General features: G+C 41.9%; 1 protein-coding gene across 1 annotated transcript in view; it reads right to left on the reverse strand.

Annotated features, from left to right (window-relative positions):
• Positions 1–246: 246 nt before the first annotated feature.
• The window catches only part of HGFAC (HGF activator), a 77514-nt gene continuing 62148 nt past the window's right edge, over positions 247–15612 (reverse strand). The window contains exons 11-14 of the mRNA XM_065597114.1: positions 6941–7080; positions 5319–5459; positions 4121–4269; positions 247–2324 (exon numbers count right to left, since the gene is read on the reverse strand). Coding sequence (XP_065453186.1) covers positions 2115–2324; positions 4121–4269; positions 5319–5459; positions 6941–7080 — 640 coding nt within the window. The 3' untranslated portion in view covers positions 247–2114. The remainder of the gene's footprint in view (positions 2325–4120; positions 4270–5318; positions 5460–6940; positions 7081–15612) is intronic.

The following is a 15612-nucleotide window of genomic DNA, read 5'->3' on the forward strand; positions in this document are numbered from 1 at the left end:
TTGACTGCTAGAAACTTGTGTGGATTTGAAAAATGTGTATAAAAGTAAAAAAGCCACTGGGTGAAATTCACCCTTGTGCAGAAGTCGAGCACACAATTATGCATTGCTGAAACTTAAGCATGGGGTTTGTACTAGCTTTCTGCACAGGCATGATTTCATCCTCTATCTTTTACCAGTCCCCTGAACCATCAAGCTCCCCTTGATTTTAATTTATATGTTTAAAATAATAAAATACCAACAAAAACAGACTTTTATTGCTATTGTTTTATTGTTATCCTCTATTGTTATATTTTTATTCAATAATTCACATCACTTATCTTGTTTATTAACATTTGCATTTTCTTTATACTTTTGGAAACGTATTTCTTCTTTTTTTATACAAAGTCTATCTTCGTAATTTTAAAAATCATTTGCTGCATCTAAAAATCCCTGTGGTTTATGATACTGCCAGAACCATCAAATGGAATCAATTATTTTAATGGTATAAAATATACGTGTACCCAATCACCATTTTAAAGTTTCAGATATTTTAAAACAATTTTTGAAAATATTTAATAGTATAGTAAAAGCCTCTTAAAAACTCTTCAATTCAATATTTGAATAAGATCATCTGAACTAAACTTCCAGGACTTCATGTAACTGACATGTCTAGAAGCTCTATTTTTAAAAAGCCATAATCTACCATTCTGATGACAAGTCAGAGGATTATGGCTTTCTGATGTCAAATCAATGCAGTTTGACTTTTTGTTAGGGTGACAGAGTATGCAATCATTGCCACCATCTGTGTTATCGATGGTTCCATTGGACAGTAATCTATATAACATGACATGTAATCACTAAATCTCCAAGAAAAATTATTTGTGACTCACTACTACCTATCTGTTCTTTTTTATAATATATGGGACCCATGTTTTTTAAGTTCCAAAACAATTACAATATTTATTAATACAATAATGTGAGACATCATTAAAACAAGAAAAAGCCAAAAGGCAATTAATCACTCTTCAATGGTTGTTGAAGTGATGTGTTTACACTACAACTCTCAGCATGAGCAGCAACTGATGTGGTCTCAGAAAGGTCCGAGTCAATCACTCTGAAATGTTTTTTTAAATAGTAAATTTAGCACTTTGGGGAAGTGTTGGACTGAGCACACTGGAAAATTAAGGTCCTGACTCAGCAAAGCACTGAAGTACGTATGTTCTTAATTTTAGGCACATCCTTAAATCCACCCCTATTCAGCAAAGAATGTACTTAACTTTAAGTACTTTGCTGATTCATGGCCCAAGACCTCTATTTTTCCATAGAACTGGTTTGGCACAGGCAGCTGCGGTGCACATTTTCCTGTAATGCTCTGCCAACGTGTCTCAACATTGACCTGCAGGGAACACCTGTAAGGACGTGAGAGTATTTCAGTCTCCATGCTCATTCACTTCTTGAACTCTGTGCTAGGCTTAGCAACAAGGATGCCAGTTTTGAGGGTGAGTTTTGTGATGTGGCCAACCCTCCACCAGGGACTGGCTGGAGACCACCAACTAACTCATTTCACCAGAGGTGCTGACTTTAGGATTTTCCCAAGGGTGCTAGACTCCTGCTCCGACCTAGACCCTGCTCTCACTCCGTCCCCTTCCCCAAGCCCCCACCCCACCTCTTCCCACCCCCACTCCACCCCTCCCCTGAGTGCGCCCCACCCTCACTCCTCCTCCTTCCCCCCACTGCCTCCAGCTCACCACAGAACGGCTGATCACGGCGGGCGGGAGGCGCTAGAAGGAAGGGGGAGGAACTGATCAGTGGGGCTGCCAGTGGGTGCTGAGCACTCACTATTTTTTTTCCCATGGGTTCTCCAGCCCCAGAGCACCCATGAAGTCAGCACCCTTGCATTTCACACAGATCAGGAAGCAGGCACCAGATAGCCATGAGTTTTGGTACATACCAGCTTGAGATATATATTCGAACTAATGACGTAAACGTGAAAGGCTCTGCATCTCATTATTGGAGCCATTCAGTGCCCTCAAATTCAAAAGATACAGTTTACTGACATCAGATCAATTTTAATGGTACAGCTAAGAATTGCTAATAATTATTGGCCATACATATGTTACTCTAGGATATAATGTTCATACAACGTGCGTGGCAACAGTAACATACGGAAGTTCTGCTATTTGTTTTTGGGGGGAGATTATCTTATTTATCCAGTCCACATATTTGGTCACTCGGGTATAAACTCCAGGTTTGTTGGCCCTGCCGCATCCATCTCCCCAGCTGATAATCCCATAGAGGTAAGATATTTCATTTTTTTCACAGGCCAGAGATCCACCAGAATCACCCTGTGTTAAAATTAAGGAAAGATAATCTTAATTTGCTAATCTTGTTACAAAACAATCTTTAAGATAATCAGTTAATCAGTTAATTTAATCAGTCCCAAAAGGTGACTCATTTGAGAGAATGAAAGATTAGGTTTCTCTTACCCTATACAATAAGACAATATTTTTTACAAGGAAAATGTTTTCATTTTACTAAACTGTGCATTGAGCACTCAGATGGTATGGCAGTGAGTGCTAAATAAATGTTGATTTTAAAAAGTAATAAGAAACTGTATAATACGGATTTAGTAAATATCTGTGCTTCTATGAAAGACAGATTAAGACACCATTAAAATATAAACCCCAGTTGTAAAAATTGTGAATTGTGATATGGAACTTTTCCCGTAATGACCAGAAGAGTAGGGTGGGATTGTCAAAAATACACAGCAATGAATGCTTTTGAAATCCCACCATTAAGTCTCAAGTGACTGATGCTCTTCCCATTGAAGACAATGGAAGTTATGCCATGAGTTTCAATGAGAGCAGGCTCAGGTTAACAATTTTCATATGGCCTCCATTACAACCACATTCATGGACACAACTGAGGTACTTGTCATGCAAATCATGTAGTTAGGCATGTATACAATGTACACACCCAGATGTGTGATTTTTAAATTCTACATGGCAATGCCTGGAAATTTTGCATGCACTATAATTGCGGCTATTTAAAAATTTGGCCCTGAATATCGATGTTTTCATTACAATTGTAACCACAAGTATCTTTGGACCTGAAAACATTCAACCTGTCAAATACACAAGGCCAAATTCATGCCTGCTTTGACACTACACCAGTGTGAATTTGGTACATCATGATGTATGCAAGCTTTGCAATCATCTAGCAAGGGCATTCATTTTTTTAAAGGAAAAGAAAACTTCACACATTTCTATTCTTAAGGCTGAAAATAAAATCTTGTTAGCAGCACTGGTGAAAGGAACCACTATTCCTTAAGTACCTGAAACCTAATGTAAAAAATTAAAAATATATTTTTCCCATAAAAAAATTTCTCTGAGATCAAAGGGGAAAGAAAAAGGTTTTATGCATTTACATCAAAATGTTTCTATGAGCAGCAGAATGAAGTTTGAGCTCTCCAAAGATTAATTTACTTCTCAGCACCTTGTTCATTACTCTTTACAAATAATAAATGTCATTTATAGCTTATTGTGTATCAATGCACCGATGTAAAAAAACCCACATTTTCTTTCCATGAAAATCTCTTAAAATCAAGCAGAACATGTCTGTCTAATCTCTTACTTTAGAAGTCCTAAAAGATACCAACTTGATAAAAAAAACAACCTCTCTCATATAACGTTAACTAGTAATAAGAAGTTACCACTATTTCTACTTAGGCCCTACACAAGTCTGTATTGTAAAGCAGATAAGGGGAAATAAGTGATTGATTTATTGATAAAGATTTCAAGCCGTGAATGCAGCACAGCAGCAAAATCTGTAGCTCTAAATGTTCCCAGCCTCTGGTAAGCAAGTTGCCAACTGCTCTCCAAAACAGTGTCCCAAAGCGCTGACAACCAGCTCCATCAAAATGAACCAATTAAAACAAAATCTGATGGTCTGTGTAGAAATAATCCCTTTAATTTTAAAGACATGTTAATCTGTTGCAATAACAAGTCTATACCCTCACCCAGAGTCAAAATGAGAAGCAAAATAGGGGAAAAAATCATAAATATGATGGTTTAAAGCTTTTTTAATACTGTAATATCTCTTACGCACACACTCCCATCCCCAGTCAATTCCATAGCATTACCTGGCAGGCATCTGATTTGCTATCAAAGTAACCAGCACAGAACATGTATTCACTAACTTCACCTCCATAAACTTCAGGGCTTCTGCACTTATGCTCAGGAACAATGGGAACCAATGTTTCTTGCAAAACGTTAGAATAGTTGGATGCATCTTTAAAAAAACAAAAGTCAAAAAATTAATTCCTTTTAGCTGTGGAGTAGTTTATCAGGGAAGCATGCTGCACCATACAAGTTTAAGAGCTATTGAGTGTTTTGACCAAACACTCAATGGTTCTCAAACTTGTTTATATTGTGAACCTTTTCTGAAGATAGTGATTACTATGGTGGACCACATGGTTCCCTAACCTCTCAGACAGGATTCCATATCTTCCCTTTGGCAATCAGAGTACTTAGCTATGCGACAAAGTAATAGCCACATTTTTCAAAAGCAGCCTTTGGTTTTGGGTGCCTCTGTTTTCAGGTACACAGCTTGAGAAACGAGGTGTCTTTTGAAAAACTAGGCCAGTATTAGGACAGTTTTAGAGAAATACACTCAATCACTTTGGTACAATGGCTGTAGCTGCATAGTTATGGTCTCTCAAATTTTGTATCTGTGTCGATGCACTACCCAACATTAGATGTACCTAACTTTACATTTATTAGCAACAACTCTCCCATCATCTTCTGCAGTCCCCAATCACTCCTGGGTCCATTTACAGTTTAGTTCTATCCTCCTGTGCAGTGTTACCCACGACCAGTCCGTGGACTGGTGCCAGTCCCTGACATCTCCCTGACACAGTTTAGGAAGGCAGCAAGACAGTCCCTGATATCAAAAGATTTGAGAAACTTCTCCTGTGTATTTACTAACCGTCCGCATTTAGAGTCCTCCACATATACGAACATAGCTGAGTTTTCACCACAAAATATCCATCAAAGAAAGCCTTAAAGCTGCTGCACAGAGTGCAGAGATGGGCTTGGGTTTTTTTTTCAGCTTAATTAATCAAAAATACTTAGGGAAATCTAAGGATTGTACTGGAGCACAACTAGCAAGAAACATGACAAGCTTGAAGACTGACACTTTTCACAATCACCTCCAGTAACCAGTTACGTAAGCTCAGCACACCACCCATCATCCATGTCAGTGTTTGAGAACCACTGAAATGTCAGGCTTGGGTTATGCTTAATTTCTTTTCCTCACATCAAATTTGTCATTCAACTCACTCTCACGGCTGTGTCCCCATCCAGCAATCTGACATTTGTGTTGATCAGCGAAGGACATGCCACTTTCTGGCAAGCAGATTGGCTGAACAAACTGGGTCTTGACAGCACAACGTTTGTTATTCTTTTTGAGCCTAATTAAAACTGCAGGAAAGAAAATACAGCAGTAGTAAAATTAGAGTTGTTTCTTCTTAATTGGATTAGTAGCAGTAGATCTCAGGTACAATTCTAATTAATCCCTAGCCTCACTTAATTAAGATATTTCAAAGAATGACTTATTCCAACAACTGCTGATTTCACGGCCAATTGAAGACTGACCCACATTCGACTATTCCTATTCCATAAGAGTTTACTTTTATGTTACAGAGTAGATTTTCCTGCACCTCCTTATGAGGGATGGGGGAGACAGAGAGGTGCAGGACCAATTTTTATAGTGGGGGGTGCTGATGATGGAAACCATGTATTTGGCGTTCGTTATTACTACTTCAAGCCGGGGGTGCGGCAACACCCCCAGCGCCTCTAGTTTCAGCCCCAATGGGGGGATGCAGGGTTATGAAAAATAAAGTATGCCCCATTTCTTTTTACAAAGCAAGGGTCAGGTTTCCAGAGGTGCTGAGATGCCCACAACTTCAGCTGAAGTTAATGGGAGATACGGGTGCTCAGCACTTCTAAAATCAGGACATGAGCCTAATTCCAATCTCACCTACACTGATGTCACTTTTGATTTACACCAGGGTGAGCAGAATGAGACCTCAGATCCAGATTCTTATACCACATCAGTCAACATGGTACCTGACCACCTGCTGTTAATACCATATCTACTACAAAACGTTCACCAGCTGCGAGAAGAACCTATTCCACTCTTGTGCTAAGGTTTCCCATGTGCCAGCCTATTAAATAGCCTCAAAGCTAAAGGGCTCTCATGTTTGGATTGTTAATGGAGAACCTCCAGGTTCCATCATCTTAAATATGAAAATAGGACATTCCTGTTCTACGGTCAATCTGACTTAAACACACATTTGAATGACCTGCAGTTTAACTTTTAACTGAATTGATAGGCTTGCAAAGAATCTTATGTAATTATCTCTTTAGTGTAAAAAAGATGCACAGATTCATAGATTTTAAGAGACCAGAAGAGACCATTATAATCTCTAGTCTGACCTCCTGAATAACACAGGCCAGAGAAATGCACCAACTAATTTGTGCCTCAAGCCCATAACTGCTGGTGGAGTACAGCATATGTTTTAGAAAGATGTTGAATCTTGATTTAAAGAGTTCAAGTGATGCAGAATCTACCACTCACCTAGGTTAATTGTTCCAGTGGTTAACTACCCTCCCAGTTAAAAAATTGCACCTTATTTCTAGCCTGAAATTCTCTAACTTCAGCTTCCAGCCACTGGATCTTATGCCTTTCTCTGCTAGAATTAAGAGCCCTATAACTATCAGAAATCTTCTCCCAAGACAGGTATTTACAGACCACAATCAAGTCACATCTTGACCTTCTCTTGGAGAAACTGAACTTCTTAATTTTCTCGCTGTAAGGCATTGTGATGCAAAATATTTTTGCCAAACTGACTGAACTCTACCTGCATAAAATAAAATGGTAAAAAAATTAAAATACTCACCAATATCATGTTCAGTTGGGTCGAATACTGAGTAATCTGGGTGCAAAACGTATTTCTCTATTTCAAATGTTTGCGTTACATCTGTTGTTTTATTAAAAAAATGCTGACCCAGAACAATTCTAATACTGGACTTCCGTGGACTAAATAAAAGGAAAACACAATTAGTCAGGGCCAGACACAGTCCTTTTGAAGAAGAAAAAAAAGACATGCTTAAAGTGTGGTTCTACACTGAACAGTAAATGCAAAAAACAGTAACATGAGAGCCTTGGATTTAAGGGACCACTCCAGCCCTCACTAAAGCCAATGGAAAAACTCCAATAGAAGTTGGATCAGGCTCTTATTCTACATACAAACAATCAAGAGTGTGGGACAGCCATTCAAGAGTGATCAGTAGGGCCATATTAAATTCACCATCCATTCTGGTCAATTTCACGGTCATAGGAATAAAAAAGTCAGTTTCATGGTTGCAGATGTTTACATCTGAAATTTCACAGAGTAGTTATCGTGGGGGTCCCAGCCCAAAAGGGAGTTGTGGGCAGAGGGGGTGGTGTTGCAAGGCTATTGGGGGGGGGATTGCCACCCTTACTTCTACTGCTGTCAGGGGCACTACTGCTGGCAGGGGCACTGCCTTCAGAGCTGGGCAGCTGGAGAGCAGCAGCTGCTGGCTGAGTGCTCAGCTCTAAAGCCAGTGCCACCGCCAGCAGCAGCACAGAAGTGAGGGTCGTGGGTTACCATATGTCCAGGTTTCTCAGCAGCCTCCCGCCCGGGCTGGGAGCCGACAGCCGAGGCCACAGCCTCCCGCCCGGGTCAGGTGCTGACAGCCACCCTAACTTCTAAACTGCCTTCAGGGCTGGGCTTCCAGCCAGCAGCCATGAAGCTTCCTGCAGCTGGGGGAGGTTCCTGAAGGTGGATCTGACCCAGCTCTGGCAGTGGCCCCTGCAGGGAAAAGGAAGTCCCATCCCTCCCAGTCTGGGACTAGCAGTTGGACCCTGGAGCACAGTCGGTGCTCCGGCTAGGTTGCCCCCAGCTCTGCCCCTCCCATACAATAACTAGATATCATGGGGGAGATCAGATTTCACAGTCCGTGACGCATTTTTCACGGCTGTGAATTTGACAGGGGCCCTAGTTATCAGGAAGTGTTTGGAAGCATACTAAATATTCTGATGTTGAAAGCAATGAGATTAAAATTCACTATTGCTGTAAACTCAATTGGAGTTGCACATGCATCCATCCTTAGAGGGTTTTAAGGCCCGGCTTGACAAAGCCCTGTCTGGGATGATTTAGTAGGTGTTCGCCCTGCTTTGAGCAGCGGATTAGACTAGATGACCTCCTGAGGTTTCTTCCAGCTCTAATCGTCTATGATTCTATGCAAAAGTCAGCAGTAAATTCAGCCATTACTGTTTTCAACATCAGAGAATCTGTGTTCTTCAAAAACACTTCATTATATAACCCAAGCATACAATATGCCTACTGTAATGCAATGTGCACAAGTAGTTAGCCAGTAGTACCAAATTTCCCTTTTCCTCATGTTTGTAGCCATTTCCTCCCAGAAATAGATGCATGGTGCCTTCTCCTCCAGTGCTGAATAGTGAACTGGGTGTGATTGGTGAACTCTAGTATACAGTGAAAATAGCTTTAGTTTAACAATTACTGTATGTGTGGTGTAAGAAGGAAGCTCAGGAAGCTCTTTTTTTAAAAGTAAGAAAGAGACAACAAAGCAACAGAGGATATTCCAAAGAATAGGAAAGGCAGGGAACGTGATTTTCTTGTGATTCTTTCCCAACAGCAACCTGGAAAAAATGTTGTGGCCCTCAAAACAAATTGGAGGCCCACAACTTCTAGGGCAAATATCTAAAATATATCTTATTGATGCTAAACTGACATGCTATGGCTTATACATATCCTGCTATTTTATATATCCAAGGTCAGAAGAAACAAAAGAGAGGGTTGTCATACAAAAAGTGAGCGGTACAGGTATCTCTTGTCACCTAGCAGAGAACAGCTGAGCTGAACCAGCTGATCAGCAATCTCATACGTGCTAACCATACATAAGGGTGCAGAATATGATGGAGCAACTATTGAAAATCTGCATGTACCAAGCCACCAGCTGGAAGTGGGCGGAAATGTCTTGAATAGCTGCCAAAATTAGTAGCTATTTCACAACATTTGAAAAACAAATGCATTGTGGCTGAAGATCCACATGCTTCACCACAACATTCAGGAGGATATTGTTAGCTCTCGAGGCTATCTGCATATTTATTTCTGTTCCTCTTGGCTTCCTCACTAAGCAAAGGAACAACGGGTATGAAATGATGTAATACGTTTCTCAATTGATGTGATCAGCTTCACCTCTGAAAACAAAGAGTATCCTGCTTGTATGGCAAATGGATTATTCAGAATGAAATAGGCGCATCTGATCTTTTAACGTTTTCCTTACATATTACATCTAGAAATTTCAAAAAGACTAAGGAAATTAGCTGCCCAAGTCCCAATAAAATTCAATAGCAGTTGGCCATCTAATTCCCTCAGGCTCTTTTCCAGACTCCTCTCTATTCTATTTAATGGCATTCACATTTAATTTATTTTATATAATAAATCATTACTCGGCTGTTTTGAGCATTTTGAACTAAACATTAAACACTACTGTAGGCAGCTAATTTCATCTACAAAGTGTGTATTAACATCCAGCCAAATAACTGAATGGGGGCGGGGAATGATGTGCCCATACAAAACTAGTTATTTGTCCAAGTAAATACTTATGCATGCAAGTGCTCATTTTGCATATTCTTACACTTCAGGAGGACCCATTAATTTCAGTAAGGCTATTTAAGAAGTAAGTAAGGGGTAAGAGTGGGAGAATAGGGACACAATTTATTTTTTAGCTCATGCACATGCAAGAATCTACTCCTGAAAATGTGGCCTTTTCTGTCCTTCAGGAATAATAATAAATAATAAATAATAATAATAATAATATCCTTTTGTATTTATATAGTATGTTATCTCAGAGCATCTTGCAAATGTTAGTACATATTATCATCTCTTTTTTATGGACAGGAGGAGTAAGGTGCAGAGAAGATGAATGACTAAGTAATGGTCATAAAGGTAGTTTGTAACTGAGCCAGGAATACAGCTCAGGCCTTCTGACTCCCAGTGTTGTGCTTTACCTATTAGACTAATGCTGCCTCCCTACAGCAGCTCCTAACAATACATTCTGAATATCCTAAACTGTTATTGTGGACATCCAGTTATTATATATTGTTCAATTATATATTGGAATTCTAAAATAGAATGTATTAACTAAAATTCCAACCAAGTGCAATTTTATCTGGAGATTTATTCAAAGAAATTGTTCCTTTATACAATTCCTACCCCCCACCCCCAAGTTTACTTTCTGCTTTGTTGTTCTGTTTTTCCTTCTATCTGGTTTATTTCATCATCATAATCATCATCTTACTGATGTCAGAGAATAAACATGTGCCTGCCTGAACATAGCTACATAGCAGTATCAGAACAAAAAACAGGCCATAGGCTTGATAGTAACTTTACCATCTCCATCCTATCAGCCATTTATAAAATTTAAAATTCTATCAAATAAAGATCTAAAAACACCTCCACTTTTTTCAGCTTCTTGAACAAATGGTGGATATACTCCCTCTGTGGATCAGGGATTGTCTTTTATTGTACAATATGTAGCACAAATGGTGCCGAACCTGGTTGATCTCTAGGCATGACCATAATATAAATGTTAAAAAATAATCATCCTTGCTATAACTGTAATGGAATACTAAATTGTATTATATTGTTCAGGCAAAAGGTGGCACCATGTGTAACATATCTTATCTGAGCATAGAACTGATAAGCCTGGGAGTACATTAAAGGCTCATATAGTGAATACATCTGCGGTGTATCTTTCTGACAACAAGTCTCTGTAGCCAGTCTATATCTGATTTATAGCCTGACCTGCAATGTGTACATGACGTAGTGTCAGAAGTAAACTAGTGTCAGTGGAGAACAAAAGCAGAAGGAAACAGCAACAAAGGTTGCAAACAGAAGAAACAAAGGTTGTAGGATCTCCTCCACATGCCACTCTTCAATGTCCCAGATAATTTCAGTTTTGACAAATCTTCAGAATGGACAGACTGAAAGCAGGATTTTGCATTGCAGCCAACTCCACAAGGAAACTGGAGACATTCAGGTATACTCTTTAATTTATGCTACGAGGAAGCAGGCAGAGCACATCTTTAAATCCTTTAACTTTATTGAAGACAGTCACAGAGATGACTATGAAAGAGTTTTGGCTACGTTTGATGTATACGATATACCTCAGAGAAATGTGATTTATGAAACAGCATGTTTTCACTGGAGCATTCAAAGACTAGGGAAAATGTTGAATGTTTTATAACAGTTTTCTGCATTGGGCTGAAAACAGTGATTTTGGGACTGCAAAACATGAAAATATCAGAGACAGGCTGGTTATTGGGTTAGCAGATAAAAATCTTTCAGAGCAGCTACAATTAAATACAGACATGACCCTAAGTATGGCTGACCAGATAGCAAAACAGACAGAACTAGTAAAACAGCAGAACCAACGTAATAACGGACATTCTGGGTCAGAACAAAGGTCCATCTAGCCCAGTATCCTGTCTTCTAACAGTGCCCAATGCCAGGTGCCCCAGAGGTAATGAACAGAACAGGTAATCATCAAGTAATCCATCCCCTGTCACCCATTCCCAGCTTCTGGCAAACAGAGGTTAGGGATACCACCCCTGCCCATCCTAATAGCCACTGATGGACCTATCCTCCATGAATTTATCCAGTTCTTATCCTGTTATAGTCTTGGCCTTCACAACATCCTCTGGCAAGGAGTTCCAGAGATTGACTGTGCATTGTGTGAAAAAAATACTTCCTTTTGTATGTTTTAAACCTGCTGCCTATTAATTTCATTTGGTGACCCCTAGTTCTTGTATTATGAGAAGGAGTAAATAACACTTCCTTATTTACTTTCTCCACAACAGTCATGATTTTATAGACCTCTATCATATCCCCCCTTAGTCGTCTCTTTTCCAAGCTGAAAAGTCCCAGTCTTATTAATCTCTCCTCATACGGCAGCCATTCCATACCCCTAATCATTTTTGTTGCCCTTTTCTGAACCTTTTCCAAGTCCAATATATCTTTTTTGAGATGGAGCGATCACATCTGCATGCAGTATTCAAGATGTGGGCAGTGATGAGCTGGAGCCGGTTCGCACTGGTTCACAAGAACTGGTTGCTAAAATTAGATGCCAGTGGAGAACCAGCTGTTAAAGGGCCGGGTGGGTGGGCAAACAACTCCGGTCCGTGGGCCACATCCGGCCCGTGGGACTGTCCTGTCCCCAAACTGAGCTCCCAGGAGCCCTCCCCCGGCCCCTCCCCCGCTTCCCCTCCCTCCCCCAGAGCCGCAGTGTGCCGAGCCGCCGGCAGCTCAGCTCCCCAGACCTGCTGCTTTGAGCAGCCGCCAGCAAGGTGAGGGGGGGGGGGCTGCGAGCTCCATGGCCCCTCCTGGACGCAAGTGGGGCCCCCATGAGAATCTGAAGCTCCCCCCTCGGCCCCGCCTCCGCCTTCCCCCGTACCCAACCTCCTCCATTCCCTGTCCTCTGACTACCCCCCAGAACCTCTGCCCCATCCAACCCTCCCCACTCCCTGTCCCCAGGACTCCCTACCCCATATCCAACCCTCCCCCCCCCCGTCCCTGGCCTCTTACCTTGCCACTTACCCCCGCCTCCCCGCTTCCCGGCCCACAGCGCATGGCATCCAGGAGCGGCCCTAGACAGCGCTGCAGCATGGTGGTGGCTCCAGCGGGGCCTGAGGTCCTCCCGCTCAGAGCCGCGTGGTAAGGCCGGGGCGGGGCTGCGAGCTGCGGCTGACCGGCGGGAGCTCAGACCCCGCTGGAGCCACCACGGAGCTGCAGCACTGTCCAGGGCTGCTCCTGGACGCCGCGCACTGAGGCTCCGGGAGAGGGGAGAGGCGGGGGGTAAGCAGCATGGTAAGGGGCCATGGGGGTTGGATAAGGGGCAGGGAGTCCCGGGGATGGGGGGGGTTGGATGGGGCAGAGGCTCTGGGTGGGGCAGTCAGGGGACGGGGAACGGAGCAGGGGTTGGGTAGGTGGAAGTTCCAGGGGTCTGTCGGGGTGATGGTGGATGGGGTCAGGGCAGTCAGGGGACAGGGAGCAGGGCGAGTTGGGTAGGGGGTGGAGTTCTGGGGGGCAGTTAGGGTGGGGAGTCTCAGGAAGCGGTGGTCAGGGGACAAGGAGTGGGGGGGTTGATGGGTTGCGGGTTCTGAGGGGGGCAGTCGGGGGCAGGACATGGGTGGAGGTCGGATCGGGGAATAGGCTGTTTTGGGAGGCAGGTGGGGCTTGTACTCACCAAGCGGTTCCCTACCGGGTCTTTGGCGGCACTTCGGCGGTGGGTCCTTCACTCACTCCGGTACTGAAGAACCCACCGCCGCCGTGCCGCCAAAGACCCGGCAGGGACCGGTTCCTAATATTTTGGCAGCTCATCACTGGATGTGGGCGTATCATGGATTCATATAGAGACCATATGATATTTTCGGTCTTATTATCTCTCTCTTTCTTAATGATTCCCAACATTCTGTTTGCTTTTTTGACTGCCGCTGCACAGTGAGTGGATGTGTTCAGAGAACCATCCACAATGACTCCAAGATCTCTTTCTTGAGTGGTAACAGCTAATTTAGACCCATCATTTTATATGTATAGTTGGGATTTTTTTGCAATGTGCATTACTTTGCATTTATGAACATTAAATTTCATCAGCCATTTTCTTGCCCAGTCACCCAGTTTTGAGAGATCTTTTGTAGCTCTTCGCAGTCTGCCTGGGACTTAACTATCTTGAGTAGTTTTGTATCATCTGCAAATTTTGCCACCTCACTGTTTACTCCTTTTTCCAGATCATTTAGGAATATGTTGAATACGACTGGGCACAGTACAGACCCCTGGGGGACACCACTATTTACCTCTCTCCATTCTGAAAACTGACCATTTATTCTTACCCTTTGTTTCCTATCTTTTAACCAGTTACCAGTCCATGAGAGGACCTTCCCCCTTATCCCATGACATCTTCTTTTGCTTAAGAGCCTTTATTGAGGGACCTTGTCAAAGGCTTTCTGAAAATCTAAATACACTATATCCACTGGATCCCCTTTGTGCACATGCTTGTTGACGCCCTCAAAGAATTCTAGCAGATTGGTGAGGCATGATTTCCCTTTACAAAAACCATGTTGACTATTCCCCAACAAATGTTGTTCATGTGTCTGACAATTTTGTTCTTTATTATAGTTTCAACCAGTTTGCCCGGTACTGTAGTCAGGCTTACCGGCCTGTAATGGCCGGGGTCACCTCTGGAGCCCTTTTTAAAAATCGGCATCACATTAGTTATCAGTCATTTGGAAAAAAAAACTTGAAAAACCTGAAACTAGCTCAGAAGCAGTAAAAAGACTCAGCATGACTGCTAAAAGTCATTATCCTAAGATCACTGTGGCTAAGAGGGACAAATTCCAGGAAAACACCGAAGCCTAAATGCACAAGATATGAAGAAATTCATAGCCCAAGAGATGATGCATGTCCAGCCAAAAGTGCAAGCTGCAACAAATGCACAAAGTATGGACATTTTGCAGTTGTTTGCCATAACAAAACATAATCAGGGAGTTTTCTAAAATTACAGACAGTCAAGAGACATTGTGTCTATTATATATCACGTGCGATGACCAGAGCTGGCCTGGAGACCGAAACTCAGTATTCATGGAAAAACTGTTGACTTTAAAATTGACTCAGGAGCAGACATCACAGTCATTTCAGAAGGAAATTACAATCAACTTCAATCTCTCCCAGAGTTGAAGTCACCTGACACAGCTCTGACTAGCCCTGGAGGTATTCTGCATGGGCCAATTCACCACAGAAACAATTTACAAAGACAAAAGCTTTGTATTCAGAGTGCATGTGATCAAAGACCAGCAGCATGGCAGCCATGATGGGCATAGTGAAAAAGATGGAGGAATTCAGTGCAGGATTTGATAATATTGGACTGTTGAAGAGAGATCTACTACAAATAACCTTACAATATAATGCTGAACCATACAGAATAACACCCTCTACCAGAAAGATCTCGGAAGATATTAGCTGCAGATTTATGCAACTTCAGATGACATAATTATTTGATCATAGTGGACTGTTTTTCCAGGTAAATAGAAATTATGTAATTGAAAAAGACATCATATGTTACAGTGCTATTGAGAAACTATAGTGCACTTTTGCTCATTTCAGTATTCCAGAACAACTAGTGATGGACAACAGACCATAATTCATTACAGCAGAATTTAAGTAATTCTGAACAAAATATTATTTTGATCATTTTACTAGCAGTGCACATTACCCACAAGCGAATGGAGAGGCTGAGGGAGCTGTACAGACAGCCAAGAAAATCCTACCGCGGGAAGATCCATTTCTTGCTCTCCTGAACTACAGATCAACACCAGACGAAGCTACTGGATATAGTCCAGCACATCTCCTGATGGAAAGACAGCTCAGAACTACTGTTTCAACTTTGAAAAAGAATACATCTCCAAAGTGGCTAGACATGAAGAGAGCAACCAAATCAGATAAAAAAGGTAAAGAAAGCTTAT

Source organism: Chrysemys picta, chromosome 5, assembly GCF_011386835.1.
Source record: "Chrysemys picta bellii isolate R12L10 chromosome 5, ASM1138683v2, whole genome shotgun sequence".
Taxonomy (NCBI): domain Eukaryota; kingdom Metazoa; phylum Chordata; order Testudines; family Emydidae; genus Chrysemys; species Chrysemys picta.